This window comes from Dryobates pubescens, chromosome 1 (genome assembly GCF_014839835.1).
Source record: "Dryobates pubescens isolate bDryPub1 chromosome 1, bDryPub1.pri, whole genome shotgun sequence".
NCBI classification, from domain to species: domain Eukaryota; kingdom Metazoa; phylum Chordata; class Aves; order Piciformes; family Picidae; genus Dryobates; species Dryobates pubescens.
In genome coordinates this window covers 62,822,888-62,844,929 of record NC_071612.1, presented here as the reverse complement: position 1 = coordinate 62,844,929, position 22,042 = coordinate 62,822,888, and the positions used below count along the sequence as shown (strand labels likewise).

At 47.6% G+C, this 22,042-nt stretch overlaps 1 protein-coding gene across 1 annotated transcript in view; it reads right to left on the bottom strand.

Moving 5' to 3' along the window:
• The window catches only part of POC1A (POC1 centriolar protein A), a 47,369-nt gene extending 45,960 nt beyond the window's left edge, over positions 1 to 1,409 (bottom strand). Inside the window, exon 1 of the mRNA XM_054178148.1 lies at positions 1,374 to 1,409. Within this exon, the coding sequence (XP_054034123.1) occupies positions 1,374 to 1,409 (36 nt within the window). The remainder of the gene's footprint in view (positions 1 to 1,373) is intronic.
• Between the last annotated feature and the right edge of the window lie 20,633 nt (positions 1,410 to 22,042).

Genomic DNA, 22,042 nt, shown 5'->3' with positions numbered 1-22,042 from the left:
AAATTAACACGATGTAACACATCTGTTGAAGCTGACAGAATCAAAACTGCACCTGGGAAACATACATACATACATACATAGAATAAACCAGGTTGGAAGAGACCTTCAAGATCATCGCGTCCAACCCATCAACCAATCCAACACCACCTAAACAACTAACCCACGGCACCAAGCACCCCATCAAGTCTTCTCCTGAACACCTCCAATGATGGTGACTCCACCACCTCCCCAGGTTAGCATGTCCCTACACAGCACCTTGTTGCAAACGACCAACAAAACCTGAGGTCAGGGGGGAAAAACCCAACAAAACACCACCACCAAAAAAAACTAAGGAAAACGCTGGGAGAAATGTTACAAGAGGTTAGAATAGAATAGAATAAACCAGGTTGGTAGAGACCTTCAAGATCATCACATGCAACCCATCAACCAATCCAACCCACCTAAACCATGGCGCCATGTACCCCATCAAGTCTCCTCCTGAACACCTCCAATGATGGTGACTCCACCACTTGAGAATTGTTCAGCCTTCAGAAGAGACCAATCAGTCCTGCTCTCATAAACACAGCTTCCACTTCCGTGGCAACTACCAACACAGCCTGCTCCCCATCAGAGCTTGACCACAGTCCCAAGCACCTCAAAGCAAACACTCAACGACGAAAGAACGAGGCTGACCTCCTGCTAGCACCTGGAGTCTCCAGATCCTGAACTCCCCCCCATGTGCACCATCACGCCCTCCTCTACCAGGTAAATGTATCCCGACAATACAAAATAATCTCGGCTGCAACTACACAAGACTCAGGGCTACCCCACTGAACCCCAGCAGCATTAAGCTCCCCCAAGTCTAATGCTGTCCCCAGTCTCTCTCACTGTCTGATGCATGGTGCCACCCCACAGCTCAAGCCCAAGCAAGCTGCTGCTGCAAAGCCCAAAGCCCGCAACACTAAGCCTTCCTAAACCTAGAAGTGCCTCTCACCACTGCCCCTGCCACAAAGCCCCTTCCCTGCACAGCCTCAGACTCTCCCGTCCTGGCCCGGTACCAGCTCTGCCTTTCCCCCTCGCCTAAAGCACCAGTCTCTCTCCCGCTTCCCCAGTCTTGCACCGCACCACTCCAACAACCTACGGGCCACTCCCTATCGAACCCCAGACACCATCCCCGCTACAGTGGCAGGGCCTTCCAACATGCCGCCAGGCTCCGGAGGAGCCCCTCTTTCAGTACCAGCCCCCCAGCAGCCCTCCCGAGCTTGCCCTCCCTAAGCGACAGGGAACTGCCAGGACGCGGCGGACCCCGGCTCGGCAACTTCCTTCCGGCCTTCCCCTCTCAGCCCCGCCCCAGCAGCACCAAACCCGCAAAGCGCAGCAGGCCGCTCCCTCACCGGGCAGCCAGCAGACGTGACACGGCAAGTGGCCATGACGCCTCCACTGTATGGCCGCTGAGTTGCCCTGCACGGTCGTTCAACTCCCCGCCACGGCCGTTAATTCCCGCCCCTCCCACAGCCCGTAGCCACGGTCCCGCCCCTCGCGGCGCCGCGGCGGCACGCCGTCAGGGGCGGCCGGGGATGGGGAAGAACCTTGTGCGGGCAGGAGCCTCACTTGCTGCTGCTCCTTCCGGGCACAGCGTAACGCCACTCTGGTTGGATGCAGTCTTTTACCCGGCGTCCGAAGCCAGTCGAGATCATAGACTCAATAAGGTTGGAAAAGACCTCAAAGAGAGGTCAAAAGATGATCAAAAGATCATCAAGTCCAACCTGTCACCCAACGCTCTGTGACTACTAAACTATGGCACCAAGTGCCGTGTCCAATCCCCTCCTGAACACCTCCAGGGACAGTGAATCCACCACCTCCCTGGGCAGCACATTCCAATGGCTAACAATTCTGTGAGGAACTTTCTCCTCACCTCCAGCCTAAACTTCCCCTGGCACAGCTTGAGACTCTGTCCTCTTGTTCTGGTGCTGGCTGCCTGGGAGAAGAGACCAACCCCCACCTGAATACAACCTCCCTTCAGGGAGTTGTAGACAGCAAGAAGGTCTCCCCTGAGCCTCCTCCAGGCTAAACAACACCAGCTCCCTTGACTTAGAGAAAGACACAAGAGACTCAGTAAGTTTCTTGTATTATGCTTCTATTTTGGCGCTGGACACAGGTAGAATCATTTCAAAAGACCTGTGTGCCTTCAGAGCGTTTTGGGCAAACTTTTATACAAAAAGTTATCTGTCTATAATCACAGAGGTATGTTAATATCTCACAGAAGAGTCCAGATGCTTCCTATCTATACAAAGGTTACCTAAAAATAGCAGAAGTATACATATTATTCAGATGTCCTCTATCTATCTAAAAATAACAGAAGTCCAGGTGTCCTTTATCTTACACAAAAGATCATCTTGTCTAGGACTAGCAGAAGTAAATCACTGAAAAATCCTGTTATTCCTTATCCATGCAGAGGCTGTCTGCCAACTCCTCTCCCCCTCCCTGCATTCCAGCATTTCAGCTAACAAGAGGAAAATTCTTATCTTATTCTTATTCTGTTAATAAGAATTTTTTCTTATCTTATTCTTATTCTGTTAATAAGAATTTTCTGTTCATCAATTCCCCCCTTTCTTACAGCCAAGAGTATATTCCTATACTATATTTTCTTAAAATAATGTCCTGTTTCCACCTCATGTCTGAGTTTATCATTTTTATGCTTCTGGTAGGATTCTACACCACTCTTCCCAGTACACATAATTATCTTAATCAAAACTAACAGTAGTATTATCCAACAGTTAAGAGAGATTAGTTTTGCAAAGCCAATTCTTGACTAACATTTAAGTACATATTTCCTTCCCATCCCTCAATAGTATCAACCAACAAAAAAATCACAATTATTGATAGAACTTAGCTTCAGGGGTCCCTGGGATTCGAGTTTCCATTCTCTCGCTGAGGTCTTCTTGACTCTGGTGTGGTGAATCCAAGCAGCAGATATTGATGGCTGTGAAGGATGTCAGTAACACCTGATACGGTCCGGTCCACTTGGGCTCCAGAGGGTTCTCTGAAAGAGATCTGACATAGACATAATCTCCAGGTTTCACATCATGGGCTGGTCTGTCTAACCCTCTCACACTGGTTCCAATCACCTGCTTGTTAACAATGCTCAGGCTCTTATAATTCTGTTAAGCATATAGACAGGAGTGTGGTAACCCCAGGATCACCTTGATTAGTCCCTCCACAAACAAAACAGTTAGTTACTCTTAAGGCTTTGGCAATATTTTCAGCAAGGTTTACAAATAAACTCTTAGCAACAGCTGGAATCTCATGCTTAGTCCTTGTTTCGATTCCATGATAAAAAATTGAACAATAATCTTTTTGTGACGGGTCAAATTCAACAGACACTGGTTTACTGAGATTTGTGGTAATACCACTTTGCCCTATCAGCCTTCCTTTCTCATTATTAGTTCTTGCTCTATCCACCACTGACAGGGTACTTCTTTAGGATCATAACCGGTTATTTTTCCACTTTCATTACACTGGGCATACTCAGTCTGATTTATATAGCAAGGATTTAATTTTTTCCCCTTGCAGGCATAGATGGTATGATACACCTGCACTTTTGTGCATGTCCCAGGACCAACAAGGCTCCATATACCATCAGAAGAGGTCCGGTCAGGTCCATGGTACCCGGCGGTCTCAGCCCTAAGGGCGTGCAGCCCTCGGCAGACATGATGAGCCACGGTACTGGTTCCTTCCTCGGCCTTGCCCTCTTCCGCTTCTTAGGAGCTGGTCCAAACTGACTGTCTTTGCCCAGTTTTCTTTACCTCTTTATCCTACAAATTAGTGTATACTAACTCAAATACAACATTTTCTACACTATAACAATACCCCTACAATGACAATATCTACACTTTATCCTTGCTAAATGATTTATTATACTAAACTCACTAGTGTAGGAGATTCCAACTGCTAAATTCCGGATTCTTTTAACCACCGGTGTATTTCTTCTCATTGCAGTTTCTTCACCTTAAACAAACCACACATTCATTTCAGGGATTTGCCAGATATTCTAGGGTACATGACAATATATTCATTCACGGGTACATAACGGTATTTTCTCACTGATACACAGCACTACTTTCGAGGTCAATCTTTTCTTGGCCCATCAAAGGGTCCACAACTTCATCACAATTTCCCAGCAACAGACTAATCAGGCAAGGCAATATCAGTAACATTACAATCACAATTAACAATATTAATAACCCAGTTTTAACAATCAAAAAGAAACCAACCAGAGAATTCCCATCCTTTAAACAATCCTTTAAACCAACCTTCATTATCAATCTGCAAATGTGTTACACTCTATTCCAGTTCTTGCATATGCTTATGCATTGAGACTGAATGATCTAACAGATTCATACAAGACAATTAAAGCAATCATATAGCACATAAACTCTTTTGCTAGTTGTGGCCTTGATTTCAACATGGGTCACAGCATCGTGGCTGAACCATAGAGGGTTACGGCGCATGCGCAGGGCTGGAGCTGCGCATTCTCACACCCGAATCACGAGGTGTTACCACTCGAGCTGGAAGAGCTGGAGAAGAGAAGGATCAGGGGTGACCTCATTGCCCTCTACAACTACCTGAAAGGTGGTTGTAGACAGGAAGGGGTTGGTCTCTTCTCCCAGGCAACCAGCACCAGAACAAGGGGACACAGTCTCAAGCTGTGCCAGGGGAGGTTTAGACTCGAGGTGAGGAAAAAGTTCTTCACTGAGCGAGTCATTCGTCATTGGGATGTGCTGCCCAGGGAGGTGGTGGAGTCACCATCCCTGAAGGTGTTCAAGGGGAGATTGGACGTGGCACTTGGTGCCATGGTCTAGTTGTGAGGTCTGTTGGGACAGGTTGGACTTGATGATCCTTGGGGTCTCTTCCAACCTTGGTTATACTGTGATACTGTGATAGATGGCCACTGCCAGAGAGGATGACACCACCCCGGATCCATCTGAGATGCCAGCCAGTCCACCAGGGGTTGGGACCCCTGGGCGGTAGTGTCCCACCCTGGAGCAGCCAAGTCTCTCTCCAGGACCAACGCCCTGAAGCTCAAAACCTCCTGCAGCACCGGAGCCTGCATGGGCACGGCACCAACGTGCAGGTGTTCGCAGCCATCCTGAGGAGCAGGGCTGCACATCATGCGGGGGCGAATCCTGTGCTTGCTCCCAATGATGAACAGAAAATTCTCATTAACAGAATAACCAAGTAGGTAAGAATTTTCCTCATTAGCTGAAATGCAGGGAGGGGGGAGAGGAGTTGGCAGCCAGCCTTTGCATAGATAAGGAATAGCAGGATTTTTCAGTGACTTACTTCTGTTAGTCCTAGACAAGATGGTCTTTTGTATTAGATAAAGGACACCTGGATGATACATATACTTCTGCTGTTTTTAGATAGATAACCTTTGTATAGATAGGAAGCATCTGGACTTTGCTGCAAAATATTGACATACCTCTGTCATGACAGACAGGTAACTTTCTGTATAAAAGTTTGCCCAAAACTCTCTGAAGGCACACAGGTCTTTGGAAATGATTCTACCTGTGTCCAGCGCCGAAATAGAAGCATAATGCAAGAAACTTACTGAGTCTCTTGTGTACCTTTCTCTTAAAGTCACCAAGTTTTTGTGAAGAACATTGCTAAGCATCCTCTCCTGCAAATCTCAATACCCCTGGCTCCAAGCAACGGAAAAACTTTTCCACTTGCGTCCGTATTTTTCACCTTTTTCCACTTTTTTAATGAAAAAAAAAGCCACTTGCGCTTCCAGTCAGCACGTAAATGAGCAGCTTCAGATCCGCTTTGACGCGGCAGAGTAGCCCGGTTGTATGGGATGTAGTTTGACTTCCCCAAGAGCTGCTTAAAGTCTCCTCTTGCCCCCGGTTCTGGCATTAAAATCTCGCGGTAGCATTCCTTCTCCCTACCCCTCCGCAGTCCCTCCTGCAGCCTGTGGCAGCGGCAAGAGCCACCGCGGGGCGCCAAAATCCCGCGCAGCGCCCGCTCCCCCGCCACAAAATGGCGCTGCGCTCACCGCCGCCCTCCTGCCCGGCAGGCACCGCGAGGGGCGGGCCGGCGGGCGGGCCCTCAGGCCCCCGAGTGGGACTCATCGCCTGCTCAGGGCTTCCCCCGCGGACATTCTGCGGCTAAGGGTATCACCGTCGGGCTTGGGCTGGAAGAGACCTGCAAGGACCATCCGGTCCAACTGCCCAGCCATGAGTGGAGCACCTTCCACTAGACCAGGTGGCTCAAAGCCCCATCCAGCCTGGCCTTGGAACACCTTCAGGGATGAGCCACCTACAGCTTCTCTGGGCAACGTGTTCCAATCCTCACTACCCTAATCAGAAGACATCTTCCTGATGTCTAAACCTGCCCACTTTTGCTTTAAACCCATTGTCCCTTATCCTGTCACTACAGGCCCTGATAAAAAGTCTCTTGTCACTTACAACCCAGCTTTGTATATGGAAAGGCCACAATAAGGCCTCTCCAGAGCCTTCTCTTACCCAGGCTGAACATTCCCAAATCACCCAGTGTGTCAAGATGTTAGCTTGTGCTAGTGCCAGCATGGCCCCCTGAGGGACACTGCTTCTTCATGGTCACCAAAAGCACCCTCATGCTCTGACATACCAGTGTGCTCCCTCCTTGGCGCTGGCTGGGTTGTGCTTTGGCTTCTCTAGACCTGGAGTTTAACTGAGAGGAAGACATTTTGCCTTTTCTTTCTTTTACTGACAAGAAAGGGAAGGTCTGCATTTTCCCTGAGGTAACGTCTCTGGATTTGAAGAGCTGCCAAGAGTTTTCCCTGAGACAGCTTTGCATGTTCAACATAAGTTACATTGGCCAAATGCTTCAGGCACTACCACAGTACTGATAACATGATCCATGAACAAGGACTCCTCAGGTGCACTGAGATCTGTCCCGCAGCTGGAAGAGCTCCCTGGGAGCAAGCTAACCTTTCAAAGGGGCTATGAATATTCCTGCCAAGCAAGGGGAAAGGATTTCCCTTGTTGAAACACACCGCAGCAATCTTTTGTGTGGCATGTGGCACGAACCCTCTTCATGCCAGCAGGTTCAATACAAAGGATCTAGTCTGTGGTACCCAGGGTCTGACCTCCTGCTTCTCTCTCTCACACAAGCTAGTGTGAAGCAAGTTGGCAGCACATTTTGTGAGCTCTATAAGAGAGGAGGCTGTTTCTAAGATGACAGAGACTCAGCAGACAGCTGCATGCCCAGAACAACCCCTGAGCTCACTTTGTTAGCAAGTCTGTTCTAAGCATTGGCTATGTTTGGAAATAGTACTAAAAGCAGGCTTGCTGCTGTTGTGCCAATAAATGAAGAGCTTGTGACCAGAGGAAGATTCACCAGCAGCAGGACAAGGGAACAGCACAAATATTACTGTACAGTGTTTCCTTTGTAGAATAGTTTCTATCTAAGCATTCCTTCTAAAATCCAGTAATAGAACTTCCACACTACATTAAGTGCTGGGAAATAAAAGGTGCAGAGGGTATTTATTTCACTGTCTAGCTTCAGACAAATGGATGTTAATTCTCCACCCAAAAGACAGATTCAACTAACAAGCCAGTTCCTAATACATTCTGACCCTTGAAAAGTGTCCATTTTTTTGCTTTCTCTTTAATCTGCAGAAAATCCTCAGCAATTTTGGCTTGCTCTAAGGGTAAACCTCACAAAGTGTTCCCACGAGTCAAGGAACAGCAAGCAATGTGCAGCTGCTGGCTGCAGGGCAAATGCTTTGGGGTGGAGAGCCAGGATGCAGCAGAGTCCCATCTCCCATCTCTGCCTTCCTAAAGCAACTTGTTCAGTTTTCTCCTGCAAAAGCAGAACAAGGAAGAAAGGAGCAGGCTGTCACAGCAAGATGGACCAGTTCAGAAAAGAGAGGTGCTCCAGCTGCAGTGAGTTTGAGACATGCTGTTTTGAGTCATTCTGAAGTACAGAAGCCACTGTCCCCCCTGCAGCACCTCAGACCTTCTCAGACTTTATTTCCCACAAGTCATCCAGCCCTGTATTTCTTGGTCAGGTTTGTTTCCTCTTGGAGAGCAGACACATTTCTCTGCCTTTCAGCTCAATGCCAGGTCTGCAATGTGCCTGATAAATAACGCAAGCCTTATCAAGACTAATAACAGTCTTGTCTATCACTGTACCTTGACCTGTTGTACAAAATCTTTTTTATCGACTCCTGCAGATGCAGGAAGCAGCTGGAAACCAGGACCAGTGGGAGGCACAGCATATCAGACGTTTCAAAAATAGAAGGATCCGAAAGGTTAGACTCAAACCAAGTGAAGCAGACAAAGCCCATAGCCCCTGCCAGGAGAATGAGCAATACAAACAGTGAATGTCTGTATGTGAAGTAGATATTTCTTCCCTCTCACAACAGAGGAATGTGTTTTAAGCAGCTGGCTTTTGGGCCTTCTGTTTTGTTTACTCTTCCAAAGACAAAACCAAAAGTGACACCATATCCAGCTTTATTGAAACACAGAAGGAAGCATCTGGGAAAAGGAGGCAGAATATAGAATCACAGAATGATTTGGGTTGGAAGGGACCTTACAGATCATCTAATTCCAAACCCTCTTCCATGGGCAGGACATTTTTTACTAGACCAAGTTGCTCAAAGCCCCATCCAACTTGGCCTTGAACACTTGCAGGGATAGGGGATCCACAACTTCGAACTCAGCTTCTTGAACAATTACAGTTGGCAGCACTTAGCTCTGTCAGATTACTCCAAGGGTAATTTTCCTAACCAGCAAAGTTTTATTAGAAATTGCAGAGATCCAGCAAGCAACTGGCACAGGAAGGGGTAAACTGTTTCATCTGCAACTGTCCTGACCTTCAGCAAAAGAAGCCTCCAGCACGACATAGTTGCCATAAACACTTGTGTCATGACCGAAGATGTCAGAAATGCAGGCTGTTGACATTATGGGATATGTAGCCAAAGCAAAAACCTTCTGCCTTTCACACTCTGAGCTGTAAAGACCAGCAAGTTTTATGACAGTGTGATATGCTATCCTCAAATTTAGAAGGCAGGAAAGCACTTCTGATACTGAACACAGAATGCTAATTTCTCAGAACAAAGTTATTTCCAAATGATACGGAATTGTCGTAACTCATTTCCAAGTTCAGGATCTAAGCCAATCCAGTTCCTAAATGGATTAAACAGATCAACACAGAACAAGGTCACCAGCACTTCTATGTCCTGGGCTGCATGCTCTGGCTCAGAGGATTGCCATAAGCATGGTACACACCAGCATCTTTCCTTAGTGTCTGCTGGTAGCTGGATGGATGTTTGGGCTGACATCTTTGTCACAATCAGTCAGCCAAGACAGAAGTATTTGAGGCTCAGTTTTATTTGCACAAAGAAAGCTTGGTGGTATGGGATTTTGCAGGCTTGAATGTCATGCCTTTAGTTCTTCCTTCTGTCTCTTGTGAGACTGAGCAGAAGCCAGGCCATCATCTCCGAAAAGGGCAGACACCTCCACACAGAGCCACTCTGTGTCTTGTTTGTAAAGTATTACAACACACTATGCTAACAAACAGTCTAACCTCAGATAAAACAGACGTCTTAGATAGATCTCATGCATGGAATTAGTCATGATGATGTTGCAATCATGGATAAAAATTACCTAAAGAAGAAAGGACGAGAATCTTCCATCACAGCTCATTGATATTCATCATAAAGAGTTCCAACTCTTGTGTGCTAGCCCAACAACTACTTGCACCTGCCTGTTGTCTCTTAGCTTAGCTCAGGACTGTGCTAGAGCAGATTTTCTCCCGCACCTCTGCAATGAACTTCCTTGCTCTTACAATTTCAAGGAGCAAATGCATGGTTTTACTGCAGCTGCATTACACATTTCTTGCCCAGTTACAGGAACAATTCCTTGCTGCTATAAAGTCATCTCACCTCCAGATGACTTAATTATAAGCTAAAGGCTCCTGGTGCCAACCACATCATAAGCTCTTACATAGGCAAACATCCTTGTTCAGGGTGGTACATCATCAAACCACCCTTGAGCAGAGCTGTGGTTGCTGCTCTGCTGGAGATATTAGCACTCACAGTGGTTGCTCTGGGCTTAGACCACAGAGAGGAGGCTTAGGATTGAAAAAAAAATCACTAGTAAACTCATTAAAATGTTTTGAGTTAAACATGTCTTTTATACAATCCCTCCCCTTCCCAAGTAAATACAGCTATGCAGATGTGATGCTCTTGCAGCTTCTGACCTAATGCTTTTTATGCAGTAAAGGAAATGGAAGATGATACAAAGCCCACGCGTGCAAAACCAACTTTGCAGCAGGAAGATCAAACCCCTTCCATAGTAAAGGGCTAAAGCTGTAGGTCAGGTAGAAAAACCAAGATGTTTGACTGTTTTTCTTAGGAGTGGATGACCACTTACAGAGATTGTGCAACTCCCCTGCCTCTGCTCTGCAAGCACGGCCTGATGGCCAAACACCACCTCTGTGTTCCTCTCTGTTGGTATTGTCTGTGTTCTGTAAATAAACGAAGTGACTCATCGCTGACAGCCTTGGAGAAACCCGGGGCAAGGGTTATGACACAGGCCAAGTCATCACCTTCTCTTCTATTCAGAGATACCATTGTATACAACAGGGCTGACTGCAGCAGGTAACTCCAGAGAGGAAGCAACCCTGGATGCCAAGGCCTCCTGCCTGTGCTTGCCTTGAGTAGCACCTTGCCCGAGGCGAGACCCGCAGCAGCACACATGGTAGTGGCATGTGGTCTGACTGGCAACAGCATCCCTGGCCTAGCAGGAGATCCCACAAACCCAAAAACAGCTCTTCTCCCCAGCACACTCTCCTGACAGCTACACTGAATTAGCAATGGGAAAAAGGTACAGAAGATACTAGATTAAAATTAATGTTTCACCTTTGCCTACCTCACACTGCTGGCAAATAGCTGCAGGCAATCCAGGATTTTTTGTTTGGCTTCTAATTTGTGAGCAACTTTGTTTCCTTTGCTATGGAAGGAACTCCATCAACAGCAGACCTAACTTTGGACACCTGGTCCCTCATGGATTTAGTATTTGGGTAATTAATTTCTGTGTGTTTGGGTTTGGTTTGGTTTTTTTTTCCTCATGGCTACTACAGTTTGAGTCTGCTACAGCCTCTTTATTGGTCAATGCATTGTAAGGTCTCTACCCATGGCATATGTGGTTTGAGAGATCCCCATGGACCTTTAAAACCCTTACTGCGTTTGAACTGAAGCATGGTCACCACATTCAAAGCCCCTGGCAGGCCATCAGCACAACCACAGCACAACTGTGCTTAAAACAGATGGAAAAGGAAGACAATAGTGAATGCTAGCAAAAATCCTTTAAAACACAAGAGAATCATAACATCAAATCTGAAAAGGCATTCTTGTTTGCAGTCTTGTCTCTTCAGTTCCCAGAGGAGTAGCCCAAACCTCCAAAGCAAACAGCTTTAACAGTCATCATCTAGGTACCAGATCTTCATCCCTGAATATCCAGGCAGCAGGGAAGCTCTTCACTCTAAATCTGGAGTCATTCTTCTCTCACAAACAGTGGGCAGCCACAACTGCCCAGAATAAACCTTCCTGTCACAATAGGAGAGTCAGTCCTTTATCCTTAAGGACCATCACCCTGCAGGACTGCCTGGTACCAGTGGAGAAGCAGTAGCTGTATAGAAATGGATGGATGATTCATGCTGGGACACTGGTCTATTTTCTTGTCTCCCCAGCTCAATCTCACCCAGCACAAGACAACTGAAAGGTCACTTCCCTGCTTGATCCCACTCCAAGCTGCAGTGACCACACTGGGCTGTGCAACCAGAGACATCAGTGGAGGCTGTGATCCTTAAGGCTTTGTCTGGTTGTAATTAAGCCTTCTCATTCTTCCTGATGGAGGCTTGTGGAGAGGGAGTCCTGCCCACTTTACTGGGCAGCATCTGAAAATACTGTGTGAGCAAGGGGCAGTGCAGGGACATGGACAGAGCCAGCCAAGATCTGCCAAGAGCAGAGCCATGCTAAGACCATCAGTTTGAGCTTCTACTGCCCTCACCCCACCTCCAGACCTCCCTTGATTTGCATGCAGAGGCACAGAGTCTTTGCCCTTCCTCCCTTGCCTGGCTGAGCTCCTCACCCTAGACTCCGGGCAGTCTAGATCTGGGCTGGGGCCACTGCATCACCCCAGAGGTGGAAGCCAGGACCTGAATCCTGGCAGGATGGGAGGCACACATGGAAGGGCAACCCTAGGTGGCAGCAAGCTCATTGCAGCACGAACAGCCAAGGTGTTTCACTCCTTCCAACATTGTCTACTTCAAGATTAATTAAAGTTGTTTCATTCGTAGAGCAATTGAAGCTTGCAAGACAAGTAACTGGTGGGACTGCTACTCACTAGCAGGCCTAGTAGCTATTCAAAACCCAGGCTGGTGTTTACTTTAAAGACCCTCCATGTTCCAGTACAGCTCTTCCACTACCCACAACCGTTTGGCAACATCTGAGGCTGTACTAACCGTCACACTGTGGTGCCGTGGTGAAAACCTGCAGTGAACAGTATCAAAACTTATCTTGATGTGACCTAAGCAAAGTTGAGCAAGTGAGGGATGTGCTCTCACAGCAGAAAACCATGCAGAGACCCCAGGCTAGGCAGAGTGGTGCCAATGCCTCTGTTTCAAGAATTCAAGTCTAAGGGCCACCTAACCTCATCTCTTATCCAGAGCAACACCAGACACACAGAATCACCAAGGTTGGAAGAGACCTCAAAGATCATCAAGTCCAACCTGTCACCACAGACCCCATGACTAAGCCATGGCACCAAGTGCCACATCCAGTCCCCTCTTGAACACCTCCCTGGGCAGCCCATTCCAATGGCTAATGACCCTCTCAGTGAAGAACTTTCTCATCACCTCAAGCCTAAACTTCCCCTGGCACAGCTTGAGACTGTGTCCTCTCGTTACACTTCCCAAAGATGTGCAAAAATCCCAGCCTGCCAGCATAGGTCTCAACCTGCCCTTCAAAACCTCAAGGCTGGTTTCTGTCCAGACCATAACACCTGTTGTTCCCTTGGGAAAGTATCCACTGTCCATTAGAACACCAAGTTGCTTTGGTTCCCATTTAGGAACTTTAGTCACTACATCTTACTAAGCTTATGGCTTCATCAACTTCTGAAGACAATGAGACATGCAAAAGTAAACTCAGTTAATCAGTGGTTAAAATCATTTTTTCACAGCCAAATCATCCTTTAGTTAAGTTCCACCATTTCATGGCAACAAGCCCCAGACAGGCCAGAGATGTTGGGAACAGGAGGTTCTCCCCAGCTACCACACAATGCATACTATTCCTGGCTAGCTATTTGTTGCCATCAGTCGTGCTGGGAACAGCAGTGTGACACAGTGTATTCAATTTATAATAAAACCAAAAGATTAAAAAATTAGGCTAGCCTTGACAAGAACTGCTTGACTCACCCCTGCTGTTGGAGAATTGCTCCATGCAGGGAACAATTCAGAAAAAGCCTGATGAGGAAAGCTCATCTGCTTTCCTTTAGACCAGCTGCACGCTTGCCCAGGACAGATGCACTTGGCATGTGTATGGAGCTGGCTCGTGCAAACTGAAGGAGCAACTCATTCAATAACCACACATTTGTGAGACAGTTGCTAATCAAACCCTTTTTCCAAGCAAAGATAACAGGCTATCCTCAATGTCTTCACCACACATACATGACAGCTCCAGCACTCTGCTGTCTACAGCACTCGGGGGCCTCATTGTGCAAGGACCCACTAAGCCAACATGACAATTCCAGCCTCAGGGCACCCAGCCCCTGTCTAACTCAGAAAATCTTGTGCTAGACACTTATCCTAATCCTACATCTTGAGCAAGACTTCCAAGTTGCCTGTGTCTGTGGCACACTGGCAGGTCACATGGCAGTGCCCCCAGCTCAAATACGTGCCTGCTTGCCTGCTTTCTTAATGCTCTGCTCCACATGGGTGCACAAAGCATGGGAGATGTCTTTTTTACCCTAGGTGAAAAAAATGTCATGGCTGTATTGCTTCCTACATTGACTTCCCTCTTGTCTACTGGGTATGAAGAGACAAGCAGGACTGTCTACCCTAGGGTTAGACAGCAGGAGAACTGGGATCCACACAAAGATCTTCATATATTAAACAGAAACCACCAAGATCAAGATGCTAAGCAGCGAGGACATTCCAGTCACAGAGGCATGTGCTTCATCTGGGCAGCACAGCAGAGTGAAGGCTGGCAGGGAGCACATCTAAAAGCAAGCAGCTCTGTAAGAACCTGTAGTCTGGGAAAAGATCAGTCACACCTTCAACCACAAGAGTCTGTGCCAGGAACCTTCTGCAACTGGAGGGACTTCACTCAGGCATAGCAGGAGTGAATGAAGCAACAGCACAAGTGCATAGCAATGGATTGCTCAGCCAGCCCTGCTAGAGTGAACAGTATCATAGCCATGATGGATGCCTAGGGAGGGAGAAACAGCAAAACAGAGCAGGGCAGTCCTCTGCATGTTGCCCAACCCACAGTCCCATACACCTCTTCACTGTCAAGAACATAGCATCCTGAAATCTCACTTCCCAATATCACCTTGATTACTAGTGAAGCCTGTGAGTGATTTCAGCATCTCCTGTCAAGCCTGGTTGCTTGAAAACATCACATTTCAAGGCTTTCTGAAGGAAAAGAGAAATCCCCCAATGAGCAGGTAGAGGGGAGCCACATTCATGCTCCTGCTAAAGAAAGGCTGCAGCTCTACCTGCCTGCTGTCTGCCAAGCAAACACACACACACAGTTCCCCAAGCAGGAAGAAGCCAGGGCACAGGGTGTCTCCAGTCCAGCTGATACTTACAGGACTTGGGAGAGAAGCAAAGATGGTGAGGGGTGTTGAGTTACTGCAGCAGAGACAAGTGTAAGTGAAGTCAGACACAACCTGTTCACAGAGGAGTTAGTCCCTTACTTAGGTCAAGGAGTTTATTCTAGGGGATTTCTCCTTCCTCAGTGGGCATTGCAAGGTATCAGCTCTGCTACAAATAAGTACAAGCAAAGCCCCAGAGTAATGTCACTGGTGTGACACTGAGATGAATTCCGATTCGGGTCCCTGTTTTACTTTCTCACATGTAGAGGCATTTGCCTCTTCTGTGTCCCCTTTGGTGGGACAATTTTGTCTCCCAGCAGGGACTGCTCCTCCAGCACACCTGGCACAGGTCACCACTGTGCAGAAACAGGCCAAAGGCAAGAACAGAAACAGCCTCCTTCCTAATGACCAAAATCAAGCCCAAGAAAGTCATTCAAGGACAAACAACCCATGACCACTCAAGCCAAGTGCCTGTTGTCTACCTTAATGCACTGCTCCCCCATCACAACATGCCCTAGATCTGCATGCTTTCAAAGCATTGCACATCCCTTCAGATGCAGTTTCTTCTTGCTGGAGGTTCTGCCTGAGGTGGGTGGAAGAGGATCAGGCCGTGCTGCCTTGCCACCCCTGCAACCAAGGTAACTTTCCCTGCTTTTCCAGAAAGAACTGGTTGGTGGAGGAGCCCTGCTAGATTTCTCCTACTTTTGAGATTGTTTTTTCCTTCCAGCTGATGATGACCTACATAATAAGCAGGTCACTGGAACATGAGAGATGTTTTCCAAGACAGAGGAGAAAACCAAGCAGTTACCCTGCTGTGCATGCTTCTGAGGACAAAGCAAAGTGCTGTTTCCCTGGGGTCCCATTCAACAGCCTCCTTCATGCTCTTCCTGTCTGAAATCAGCAGGAGCTGCTGGGATCTTGCGGAGGACATGATCAGACCCTGAGCAGAGCATCAGGCTAATTTAAGGGCCAGCTCCATGGGGGACACAGAGGAGAGCTTTGGGAACACAAACTCTCCTCACATGAACATTAAGTATGCCATGTGCAGCCCCTGAGCACATGGCTGTGAGCCCATGCAATGGCCTGGCTGTGTGAAATCCCATCAGGGCAAGGCAGGCTCTCATCAAACAAGCAGCAAAGGAAGGGAAGGATAGAACAGGCAGATGTAAATGGGTCAAGTCTCCATCATGATCCCCGTGGTGCAACCTCTTCCCAGATTAAAGATCAATCAGCTTGTAGCAGATCTGCAGACCACAGGAACATGAGACTGAGTCACTCCTGGCTGGAACAGTGCATCACCTGAAAAATTGGGCAGGCAAGAATCAGGGTTAAAAGAGCCTGAACTCAATTTACTTCTCAAGCTCTAGTCATTTTTGCTCTTTGATGAGCAGCATTCCTAAAGGCTTGTTACAATAGAGTACAAATTAGAAATGAAGGATTTGAGTAGCTGAGAGAAGGGACACCCTGGGATATCCCTTCAGCAACAGCATAGTTTAAGGCATGGCAGTACACAAGTGGACTGTCTCAGGATGTTGCCTCCAGCACCATCCTCTCCAATTTTGCAGCTTGATTGCTCCCTATCTTCAGCCCCACCCCCAAACAGGAGATAACACTGCAAAAGATGTAGGCCAGCATATCTAATCCCCAGACCGACAGGTGCAGCACAAGCAGGAAGCAGCTACCTACCTACCTACCCAAGGGTGAGGCAGGAATCTATTAGAGAAATGAATGTAAGGTGATCCTGCCTGGGGCTCAGAGCGAGTCCCAGGAGGACGTATGGAGCGGGTAACCAGAGCAGAGAAGGGTAAGAAGCTCCCTCAAACAGCCTTAGAGAGCTCTAGTAACAGTAGTGCAAGTCTGGTAACTAGGTCATAGTTATGATCCTTAATTAATCCTGAAGAGACCCCATGTGCTATGGAGATGATGACAGATACAGTAGCACATTAAGCCCAGAAGGAGGCCAGGGAAAATGCCAGAGCCTAGCCTAGCTCCCAGAGGTTTGGGGACAAAATCCCATTTGGCAGCAGCAGCTGCTTTGCCCAGCCTGCTCTCTGCCAGACTCTTAACCATCAGACATACCAGGCTCTCCCCAGCTCCTCTGAGGACACAACAGCAGTCTGGACCCTGTTTATTGACCACTGCCCAAACCATGAAACAGGAGAGAGACAAGATGGAAAACAGCCCAGGGAGACACAGGACTCCAGCAGCAGAGCCATACCAGTGCTGGACAGCTGAGCCCTGGCTCCCTGCACTGCGCTTCAGCCATTGCCCTGCTCTTCTCCCTCACACCCCTCTGTGCCAGGGTGTGCTACCCCACTTCCTCCCCTGACTCCTCTGGAAGAAGCAGAAAGGTACCAGCTTCTCTGCATGTGCTGCTTTCAAAGGGTTAAATTAACATGCTGGGCTCACAACTACCACCCTGAGATACTGGTGGTGCAAAGGGTGATCGAGGACAGTGAAGAGGTTAGGAGAGTTCATGTGCTAGCAGGGCCAGGTTGTTGACTTGACAGAAAGACCAGTCCCTGACCTTCACAGTGGAGAGCCCATCTGGCAGCAGGGTGGCAGGGACTGAGGGCAAGGGCATGAAGGGTGACACCTGGGAGAACAGTCTAGATCATGTGGTGTGCCCTGGCCTCTACAGCTAGCTGTCTTTTGCACCTACACATGATCCCTCTGAATCTCCTGATCCACAGAAATCCACTGGTGACAGGGAGACTAGCTGAGAAAGTGTTGATTGGCTTCTCAAGCCCCCCTTCTGCTACCTGAGCAATTAAAAAGCAGCCACCATCAGCAAAAGCTAAAAGGGCTTCTGAGGACTCAGCACAGAACAGAAGCATTACAAATAGTTGTTTCAAATAAGGGATGTGTGATTAATAAGCTCTAAAATGACAATTGCTGGGAGAAGAGGGCAGCCTAGCATTAAAGCCCTGTCTCCAAGGACCCTTATTAAGGTGTCACTTGTGCTCACTACCACCCCCAAAGGCATTGTGTTCAGCAACATGCACAACTGACAGCACACCGGGGAGCAGGCATGACTCCCTACACTTAAACCAGAACAAGTACCAAGCAGAAGAGCTGCCATGTAAACACACAACACTCTTTCTGCCCAGGGAAATGCTGAGTAGCAGAGCATGCACATGCACCATCACCACACACATGCACTGTTCTCCTCTATCCAAGTGCAGCTGGGTGAGGCACTGCACTGCTGCAAGATCACGCCATGAAAACTAGGACACTGGCTACCAAGCCCAAGAGACAGTGCAAGGACTTTGGGAAGGATGTACTGAAATCACTTCTTCCAATTAAAACACAAAGCTTAGGAAGCAGCTCTGGTTTATTTTCTCTTTAATTGGAGCTGTAAATCTCAATTACTTGCTCAAAATCTCATTGTCCTTCATGGCAAATGCATCTTGGCAGGATTTTGCTGTGGAAGTGACACACGGTTTTGGGAACCAAGCTGAAGCAAACTCAGGAAAGGTTACTGACCTCTCTGAGACTAGTACAGAGAGCACAAGCAGCATGGAGCAACCCATGGTCCCAGGGGCTCACAAGGGAGCCCAGAGCTTTTCCCCTTCACTCACCCACGGAGGAGCAACACACCCGCTTGCTGCGCCAAGCACTAGCCTCCTTCTCTCTCTCTCTCTCTTCCAGCAGAAGTGCAAGACCAGATGCTACACAAGCCCTGAAGACCCTTCTGGATTTCAACACTTGATAGCACAAGGATTGAGAGGATTGACACAACTTCACATAGTAGAGCTGTTAGCTCTTGTTTTGTAGCTGAAGTGGTGACAGCCTCCCTCCTAGGTCCCCTGCCCTCCACTGCAGAGTCTCATTCCTTCTGCAGGCTGGACAGAATGAGCCTGGCCTACTAAGTGTGTGTTACCTGGCATGACATCTTTCCCCAAAACTGCTTCTTCCAAGGCATCATTGCCTCACAAAATGCAGCTTGGCAAAACAAAAAGGCCTGCCTCACACCCACCCAGCTCAGCACACTCCATCAGAGGCAGAAGAATTAATCTCTAAGTAGTAAACGGGCCCAGGGAAAACACTGCAAGGCAACCTGCCCACCTCTCCACTTATTAACCCTGAAATTCTGCCTGCCAGCTGTGCACACCTCATTGAGACTCCAAAGTGCCAGTCCACAGCAATACAAGAGTGTCATCAGGGCTTGTAGGGAAACTGCTCAGCCACCACCTAAACCCCAGCATCCCAGCACCAGCCTTGTGCAGTGGAGTTAATCCCAAAGCTTGTTGGTGCTGCTGATGGCTGGAGAGCATCAGTTACTCTTCACCCCAAGTTCACAGATGGCATCATGTTGGAAGGGACCCTCAAAGATGATCATGTCCAACTCTCCTGCAGTGAGCAGGGACACCTCCAACTAGATCAGGCTGCCTAGGGCCACATCAAGTCTGATCTTGGATGTCTCCAGGGACGGGGCCTCAACCACATTCCTGGGCAACATGTTTAACTATTTTACCACTCTCATTGTAAAGAACTTCCCTGCTTACAATTATCTGTCTGGGTAGAGCCCCCACTCCTCCACACCATGTTCTCTCATAGCTTGGTACTTTCTCCCTGTAAGACTGATCATCCCTTATCAGTGATAAGTGGGAGGTGCCTCAGGAGAGCCCTCCTGGCCTAACACTGAACTGCATTTTGTTTCATTAACATGTTATTAAATGTCACACTGGAAACAGGAATCTTTTTGAGAACATAAACTCTGAATTGCTTTTTCAAGGTAAACTTTGAAGCAGAGATCTGTCAAGACTAGAGGTCTCTAAAAATCAAGATTGGAACTATTTAAACCAAACAACACTCAAGCTCTCCAATTCTGGAGAAATTTTGGAGCAAAATGCTGCAACTTGCAAGTCTGAAGAGACTAGATTGTCTAATGCTCCATGAGATTAGCAGAGCTCTGTAGAAAACCACACATGATCAGTCACTAATGCTAAGGCGGCAGGAACCCTGTGCTCTCCCTTGATTTGCTCTTACCATCAATTTGGCAGGAGAAACAGAGCACAAAGTAGAGAGAATGACAACCTTGGCTTTGTATTTTTACCATTTTGGTCTTAATTTCACACCAGATCCCTTTCAACTTCTGTTCTTGTTGTTATGCAGTGTTTGCACTTCCATCTCTTTCTGGGACACCTAGAACCAGCTTTTCTTTTCTTTCCCCAGAGTTGGGACAAGGTTCATTTCCAAGAGAAAGCACATGCCTGATTAAGTGGAGGGATTCCTGAAAAGAAGAAGATTGAGACTCCAGGTTCTTTTCCATGTCTCCTGGAGATACAAGACCAACACATTCTCCAACCACTGCCACCACGGCAAGCCAACACCTGACAAGACAAGGTCTGATCAGCACACCAATCTCCTTCAGTCCTCTAGCCAGTTGGTTTCAGCTGGAATGGTGTCCAAAGCAGCTGCAAAACCATCAGGTCAAATAAACTACATGAAGAAAAGGCTGCCAGTAGGGTCACAGTACCCCAGGCAACCTCCCATCCCAGTTGTCCTGGCTGGTCCTCACTCATACCCCTCCTGGTACTGCCTGTACTGCTTGGCAGGCAGAGTGGGCCAGAAGCTTTGAAAGTAGAGCCCAGAGCTTTGCATGACTTGGGCTGTTTGTAAGACAGAGCAAACAGAGCACTTGCCAGCTTTTTGAAGAGTTCAGTACAAAGGCAAACAAGGAATGGAAGCCTCTTACACTCCCAATAACCCCAACATGCCACAGCTTTTCTGGTCTGCAGCTCCCAAGTAGATAGAGATAAAATGTGCTAATTTCCTCCCTTGATATTTCAGCACAGGCCCCTTCTTCCCCTATTGCTGACACTTCTCATTTTAATACCTTATCACCACCCTCTAACTTTATCTATAATCTCTAAAGCATGAGGAGCAATAATGAGTCTTGCACCTCAAAGGTTAAGCAACAAGAGCTATTGCAAAATAGCACAGCAAACCCCATGGGCACAACACACCATCACTCACACTGGGAGAAGAAAAGGTTTGCAGAGGATGGGGCTGAACACCAAGAAGGTCATAGCTCATCCTTCCAGCTTTCTGCTCTGGCACACAGGCTGTGGTGTTACACAGACTCCCCTCCCACTCCCCTGGGAGGGGGTTTGGCCCTCTGGTGTTTCATACCCTATTACCACATGCTTTCATGTAATTGCCATGTCTGGAACATCTCTACTTAGATGTGAGGCATCCTTCTGCTCTACTGCTTGGTCACTCCCCTCTCAACCCTTTGGATTGTTTCTTTCAAGGAGGGGAAAGGGAAAGGGAAAGGGAAAGGGAAAGGGAAAGGGAAAGGGAAAGGGAAAGGGAAAGGGAAAGGGAAAGGGAAAGGGAAAGGGAAAGGGAAAGGGAAAGGGAAAGGGAAAGGGAAAGGGAAAGGGAAAGGGAAAGGGAAAGGGAAAGGGAAAGGGAAAGGGAAGGGAAAGGGAAAGGGAAAGGGAAAGGGAAAGGGAAAGACCTTCAAAATCATCAAGTCCAACCTATCACCCAACACCACCTAATCAACTAAACCATGGCACCAAGCACCCCATCCAGTCTCTTCCTAAACACCTCAAATTGTACAACTACAGCAACTAATATTAACTAGAACAACTAATTCTTTAACTATAAAGCTCTCCTGACTTTTGATGGAAACAAAGATGAAAACTGCTTTACACTTCCCTCTATTGCTTGCTTTAAAACAGCCTCAAGACCAGCTATATCTAATGCTATGAAACAGCTGGATAAGAAGACAAAGCCTCCCAGAGAACAGAAGAATCCTGCTGCCTCACTGGGGATGTGTTCATGAGATAACACCCACACAGAAATTCCCAGCTTGGGTCTAGTCAGGAAGGGGATTTTCTCCCACCTTCTGATGTCATCAGTGGGTATTTCATTCTGAAATGCTTCTCCTGCTCTTACTTCAATGAAATATCAACCTCAGCAGAAGAAATTAAAATACTGGGTGCCTAAGCAGAGAAGAAACCTTTGCTGAAACAAACCACAAGTAGTCTTGCTTGCAGGTGTACTGTACCTGCAACTGACATGTTAAGGTGACAGCCTTTTGAAATCCCATCATTTTTGCCCACCCAAAAGAGATCAGAGTCTATTGGGATTTCACAGGATCCCTTTAGCCCTGTTTCCTATTACTACAACTGGGAGAAGAATGGCAGCGTGTACACCTGCAGGCAACAGTACCGATTACAAAG